The 7804-nt window shown below is 32.2% G+C and overlaps 1 protein-coding gene across 1 annotated transcript; it reads right to left on the bottom strand.

The window, feature by feature from the left end:
- Positions 1-432: 432 nt before the first annotated feature.
- On the bottom strand, positions 433-7591 carry LOC113496892. The gene is made up of 5 exons (XM_026876277.1): positions 7326-7591; positions 2648-2723; positions 2329-2365; positions 1265-1456; positions 433-795 (listed from the first exon to the last, which is right to left on the bottom strand). Exons 1-5 carry the CDS (start codon positions 7495-7497, stop codon positions 718-720), a joined length of 555 nt encoding a protein of 184 aa, XP_026732078.1. The 5' UTR covers positions 7498-7591; the 3' UTR covers positions 433-717.
- Between the last annotated feature and the right edge of the window lie 213 nt (positions 7592-7804).

Below are 7804 nucleotides of genomic sequence, written 5' to 3' on the forward strand. Positions count from 1 at the left end.
TACACCTATAAAAACGGCTGGACGGATTGTGATAAAATTTTAATGGACATTTCAAAACTTGGCTTTATAGATTTTTAAATCTATTCATTTAAAAAATATCTAGTTATCTTTCTAATGAACTGACGTCAATACTCAATATCTACTTTATGCATTCATGTTATAGGGATGGTAAAAAAAAAACCGTCTATCAAAACGGTCAATATTTTTAAAGAACGACGAATTGCTAACGAATCATTTAGGATTATTATCTGTATGATTTGCTCCCCATTAATTGTTATTTAAGGTTATTATTAGTCTAGTGGCATACCTTGCACAAACTCAAGCCCGCAGGCGATTTATTTTTATCGTGTGAGGATATAGTGACTATTCTAGATTTGGAAAAAGCCACCAGATGCAGTCGATTACACCGAGGGATTCAAATGAAATAAGAACAAGTTTAAAAATTAATTTATTTACATTTATAATAATTAAGAACAATCACAGTAAATAACGACTTCAAATAATCTCATTTGTTTCAAAAAGTTTCAATCACGGATGCAAAATGGATACAACATTTCATCATTATTAAATTATTCATGCTCATTTTACGTTTGTTTAATTATAAAAATTGATATGTATATTACGTAATATTTTGATTTTCCTTTGTTATATAGTTTCTTATAATCTATTGTTTTCTTTTGAACGTGTGATATGATTCAGGGGCTTGGGTGTCAGGGTTTAGAAGCCGTATGAGGGTAGAGGCGGCAGCGGCGGCAGGGCGCCCAGACCTGTGGCGGGTTTTGGGTAGGCCTTTCGCTGAAAATAAAAGTTATTCATTAATAAATAATCTGTGAATAATTATTAATTACGTAAAGATACTTCAACGTTTTTTTAAGCCTAAAAATAGTATGTAAAAATAAAGAACTGTGTTAATGTACATATATTTTTCAGGCCCTATTAATGACAAGAATTTACGAATTATTCCTCGTTGCTATCACAGCATTATTTTTCTTTCTTCCATAACTACCACAGCTTTAAGAGTTCATAGTATCCTCATAGGCCTCATATAAGATCATAGGTTCGATTACGGCCAAGAACCATCATCAGCTGTAGCGTCACAGTTAATTCTGTGTCTATGTTTCAAAAATCGTCTGGTTGCCATAAAGAGGTATGTGACAGTGGAAATATAAATAGCTCAATTGTTATTGTTGCGAAATTATAGGTGCTATCTCCACCTTAGCCTCTAACAAGCCGTATAAACAGACTAATATGAAATATAACTTACGAATTTATCAGTATCAGGTGTGAAGTTGAACTCTCTAACTTTTCCGTTGTTGTTGATGACCTTGTGTCCGCCGGCGTCTTCTAATGTCTGGCCGTTGATGTTGGAGGCGGTGTGGTACGAGTACTCGGCCTCGCCGTACACCTGGCCGTCGGGGACCGGCTTCAGGTTACGCACGTTGTTGAAGGATAGAGGCTGGAATTAATATGAAGTGGTACGGTGAAACGGGGTGAATGGAGGAAAAATCGGGGTGGATAGAACTCAGTTTTTGTAAAGGTGGAAGACATTCAAGTCTTCCAAGGGAAAATAAATTATGAAGTGGTACGGTAAAACGGGGCGATTAGAGGCAAAATTGTGGTTGGATGTCTTTCGAGACAAAATAGTTCTATTAAAGCATTTTTTTTTCTATTCACCTCTCGAAATTTTAATCACCTCGTTTTACTACATAGTATTTGAAACCGATGTAATTCCAAAAACAAAGTTAACACAAATAAAAAGCAGTTAGCTTTTTATTTGTGTTAACTTTGTTTTAACTATGGAAGTAAAACAGGTGGAGGTTGACATAAGGTTCAATACATAAACATAACTTTAACCCTTTGGAAACGTCGTAATTTATAATCATTTTGAATAAGGGATTACGTTATTTGCTACGATAAAAGAATACGGCAAAAAATCTAACGTGATACCAGCGGTATAAAAAGTAGCCTTCCAATTGGATTTATTGATTGTTAGTCCTTCATTTTATATTTTTTTACAAATATATCCGCAAAATATTTTCGAAAAACCTGCTTTTAAAGTACAAGCTTGTAACAACGTTTTTTAATTTGTTACAACAAGGAAATATTGAATACTAGTTATTTCTTTTGCGGTTTCAGTGCTCCAAGACAAATATTTAATGATACCTATTGTGATGTAAGTGAGATGAACCAGACTTATGAGACTTCGTAATTTTTTTTTGCCTCTAATACAGCTCTTTAAGAATTCTGATAAAATTGTTATCCCGTAAAAACGGTGCCAGTCGAACAAAAACGCGGTTATTTTTGTAAATAGACTAAGATATTACTAACCTTAAAAACTTCCTGTTTCGCCAAATCGCTGCTCAACCTAGAAAAGAAAAAATAATTAAAAAAAATACAAAAAGAAAGAATTTGATGTTCATCACTCGACACCACCATTCTTATTACAATCAACTACAGCTAATTAAAATAAGCAACAGAAAAAAAAATACTAAACAATTTTTAAGACTGAATTAATTTATACACCCTAAATTGTATTAAACAGTGATAAATATGACATCGTGCCGTTTAAACCCCGATTTTAACCAAACATATTGATAAAAGTCCCTAAACAATTTTAGATTGAAAAGAAAGGTATATTTTTACTCACAAATCTTGAACTTGGTCCCACTGTCCAGCCTTTGCCGCAGCAATGACGTCATCATAGGACGATGGTGATGGTGCTCCTGAAATGAGAAAATGAACCATTGTAACGGAAATATTAAAAACACTGTGTCTTGTAGCCTTGATACGTCGCTACCAATTGTAAAATCCATATGTTGTAGCTAAATAGATAAGATAAACGATATTGATCAGCTTTTTCCATTGAACGTGGAAATATGTTCAACTTTTCATCTTTGTTTATGTTGTGGTGGGCTTTACTATATTATGGATTTGTTAGGTTCGATCAATGTGACTTCTCAAGTTCAGTTTAAGGAGTATTGCTCATTTAACAGCTTATGAAAATCCTTAGGGTAATTAGAAATGACACAATATTATTGAGTCATTCTGTTGAACTAAAAGAATTGTTTTCATTTTTATTAAGTCATCCTTATCGTCAAGTTGACTACGTATTTTGCAAATAAACTTCATAATCCGGTTTATAATTAATGTGTGGACACAATAAAACAAGTTCGATATAATACAAGCGATTCAACAAAGTGATTTATAAATTAGGAAGTTTACGTTAATGTTCGCGGCAAACAAGGAACTTTGTGACATTCGTATAAAATGATGATTCTATACAATACAATCAATTCACACTAAATGGCAAGGCAATGACTAGGGATTTCCTATTAAAGATTATAAATTTGCACACGGAGCACATTTGTTAGACTCAAAAGCTGATGACGTGATATTTTTATTAATATTCTGCTTACATAATGCAAAGAACTTTGCAAAAGATGGATATAGTGTTCCAATAACTGATAGCCGACCTTCGTCATTTGAAGAAGACAAATGAAGAAGAATAAAAGAAGACAAATGACTTTTCGGAACTAATATGAGTTGCCATTGTAATTTAGTTGTATACCCATTGATAATTTTGCTTTTGTCTTTCAAAGTTAGTACCAAAATTATATTTAGCATATTACTAAAGTGGACTAGTGGATATATAATATACAAGCTCGATTCTAAAATAGGTAGACACCATAAGAAAAAAGGTATTTTGTATTATATTAGTAAGCACCTGGTCTACCTAGGCCGGTATCTGGATATATTGCCATATTCCCAGTTGGTTTAATTCATACTATTGTTTACCAAGTGGGTAGGTATAGGACACCACACTGTTTGTCTCTAGAGGGTCCCAACCACGCAGGGGACAAATGACTCATTTATTTGATCAAAGAATATTTGCCATGAGTCTGGGTGTCTTTCTGCATGTGACTTGAATGTCGTGTAATCCCCGCGAAACTTACTGCTCACTTAATGTGGACAGCAATAAAATCATTGAATTTTTTTAGACTGTTTAAGAGATAAATGCAGTTTGCTCTGCCGAAAGTTTGGCTACACTACCGGATTATATAACACTGTGTTTGTTTTATTTCAAGTTTTTCTTTACCTAAATGGTTTTTTTAGGATTCAACCAGTCTTAGAGGTGATTTAAATTCTTCATACTATTTTCCTTATTTTTCTTGACAATTATATGTGCATGTAAAGCTGCGAATAAAGTTATATTTTACGGTTACTGCAATGTTGCAAACGACTTTAACAAAATCGTAAAACGTCTGCGAAACGGTTTCGGAAGTTGTTGATGGTCATTTTATAGCAATAAAAATGTTTAAAAAGTTGCATAAATGTAAATAAAGTCTGTTAAGTAGTATATCTAGACAAAGATAAAATATATTTCCATTTACGAACATTATATATGAAAAAGATTTACCTACTTTTATTTTATTTGGCAAAACTACTATTTGAGATGCTTAATTTCTGTAGAGACGCACTTATAAAGTGTGAAAATGCTTATTTTATTTATAGTGCCAAAAAACTTGTTCGATTTATATTTCAATATTTTTGAATTTATATTTGATTGTGTAGGGTTCTGTAAGAGGTGTGTAAGCTGTCTGTCCGTCCGTCCAACGTTTCATATGCCCTGATAACTGGACAGTTTTGATTTTTACAGACGTGTATTTCAGTAAAAAATTAAATTTGAGGCTCAGTAACTGGTCGTATTTTTTTTGGTATGTCACAAATAAGTTCGATACCCTCAATTATTTTTGTCACCCAACCGATCAATTCTTTTTAGCCTCTTTATACGGAACTCTCACTGTCGCTTGTAAGACTCGCACTTGACCGTCTTTTTTTATTTATTTATTGCGTGTGCTATGCTAATTTTATGTTATCAATAAAGAAGATAATAATGTTATTTAAATTCTGATAATGCACGTTTATTAGGTTTTGTGTAAACCGGTATTTTTTGAATGTTTGGGTACCAAAAATCTCAGAATTTTACCTCTATTTTTTGCAAGTCTACATGTATAATGTTCCTGCACCAACTACTATAAATGCTTTACAGTTTTTATACATTAGTTACTCTCTTCAATCTACAAGACCAATATTAGCTGTAATAGATAACTGTTTATAAAACGTCCATCATTGATCTGGTGTAAAAACATTCCAATGTAGGAGAAATAACTACAAAAATGTCACTTAAACATTGGACGATTTGGAAAAGTCGTTAAAGTGAGTAGCTATCGTACACATACCATTAAACCGGCATTGTAATCATGTAGAGCCAATAATACGCATGAATGGCAGTTTATCTACTGTTCCTTTTACTATACCGACGTTGCTGAGTGAACATATGTTCAGTAAACTGTTTTATTGTAACCATTTTCTTTGAGGAAACAATTGATTACTGACGTCCTATTTCCATTGTTAATTTCGAAGAAATATCGATTTAGAAGAGAACTGTTGGATAATTTATCTTGTCAAATAAATTTAAAAACTTTTTAATAATTCTTATAGTATAGATTAGAATAGAATATACTTTATTGTACACCTTAGAAAGCGAACCACCAGTGAATTTAATTACGAACAATGTAAGGGTACAATGGCGATCTTATCGCTTAATTTGATTTAATTGAAGTAGCGATAACAGAAATTCGTCCATTGAATGTTTGACAAATTTTAGTGAAAACATTCCTCAGTGTGCTATACTCTTGTAAAAACGTTGATCTTTGACAGTCAGGTCAAACAAAATCAATTATGCTAATAAGTCTAATCTTTTTAGGTATGCTGAAAGCCTGTTTTTAACCCCGACGGAAAAAGAGCAGTGTTACATTAACCGCCTTGTGAGTGTGCCTATCTGTAAACCGATAAGGATACGGTTTTTGTATAAAAAATATATATTTACAGATTCTTCTAATATATTCTGTAAAATTCCCGTGTCACGATGTTAGTTACCGTACTCCTCCGAAACGGCTTTACCGATTTTCAACAAATTTTATATGCGTATTCAGTAGGTCTCAGAATCGACTAACATCTATATTTCATACCCCTAAGTGAGTGCTAAGGGTTTTTTTTTTTATAATGTGTCATTAAAGTTGTATGATACAACTAGAAAAAAAAATATTCGGCAAGACAGCATTTGCTGGGTCAGCTAGTATGTATATAGATTTCGTAATTTGTAAGAGTAGAGACACTTGCTATAATTCGGAACTTCTTATAAAATATGTCAGAACAATTAATCAGTCTAACAGCGTCGCAAAAGTTTGTAAATCCACAATATAACTAAACTTGTCAAAGAGGTTGTATTGGCCATGACAAGATGACTGTGACATGTGCAATGTTTATGATTTATTTCATTCTTGATATTTATGCAAAATAAAGTCCGGAACGACTCCTAAGACTTAATTAATTACCTAGCTTCTTCTAAATAAGTTTGAAATATACAATAATTCATTTTAATTTACTGTTTTTTTTTTGTATTTTGAGTCTAGAGACTCAATGTGACGTCAATAGAGCTATTGACGTCACATTCATAGTAACTATAATTTTAAATCGGATCACAATTAATCCACAGGTAATATAGAATTTTGATTTTTAATTGCAATTTAGTTTCTTTTTTAAGAACTCTTTATCTCAATTAATTTGTTAATATTTTTGTGAACGTCTATTCATAACTTATATTTATGAACGATTTTACATAGACTAAGTTAAGTTATTTAGTAAGCAATGAAAGTAAATAGCTTTAACTTTGAGAATTACGTTTACTTTTTATAGAAGTCTACTATTTTTATAGAAACATACGTAATATACTACGCTATACGCAACATTGTATGATTCGTATCGTCCTTGATTGAAATCCATTAAAATGATGTAAGCAATACGAAGTTAATTGAAATTCAGGCTCCCATAGTTTTACGACATAGTAGTGCCATAGTATGCGATGCTTTCATCAATATTTACCGAGGCTCTGCTATTATTGTGATATTGGCTTATGCTTTCAATAGTATGAATAAAAATAACTGCTTATGTAGGAAAAAAGGAAATATACTTTTCGCAGCTGGGAATGGCCCAGAAGAAATAAAGGAAAACGCAATATCTTAAATAACTGAACAGTCATTTAAATATCGCCTTGCATTACCAATTCAAAGCATTACCTACAAATATAGAAGTCTATATGGGTATCACAAGACTGAAAAAGCCTAACAAGCATAATAAATGATTTTATAGGCCCCCATAATGAGATTTGAATCCGAAATATTTCGAGTACGAAAAACTAAAATAAAACAACTTAGAGCTTCTAAATATTAAACCTGATTAACAATAATAATGTGGTTGCTCACCTTGAATGATAACAACACCCACTAAACATAATGCTAATGTTACGAGGATTTTCGCCATTTTTATTAAAAAAGAACTAGTTTCACGTAAACACGAGTGTACTGTATGGCGGTCGCGTCTAAATGCCGCTATCAGGCGAACGCCGGCGCTTATATGGAAAGCTATTTTTTTCATATATTATATCCTTAAGTGACCAAGCGATAATAATTAATGCAGGGAATGTTAATTCTTATGCTCTTTTTAAAATCCAACATGGTAGCCTGAATTAAGCTAACAATGCGCGTGTCGTTCTTTTTTAAATGTTCAAAATTTAAACTTATATTTTTTTTATTCTTAAGTTTTTAACATTGGCTTGCGTTATAATGTTATTATCTCCAAATCTTATGAATAAGCCAGTAGCTACGCAGGTTTTAATGTAAATAATTTAAATATCTATTAATTTGCTATGATAATTGATTAACTACGTACTCACGGACACCAT

The sequence above is a fragment of the Trichoplusia ni genome, chromosome 8, assembly GCF_003590095.1.
Source record: "Trichoplusia ni isolate ovarian cell line Hi5 chromosome 8, tn1, whole genome shotgun sequence".
Lineage (NCBI taxonomy): Eukaryota > Metazoa > Arthropoda > Insecta > Lepidoptera > Noctuidae > Trichoplusia > Trichoplusia ni.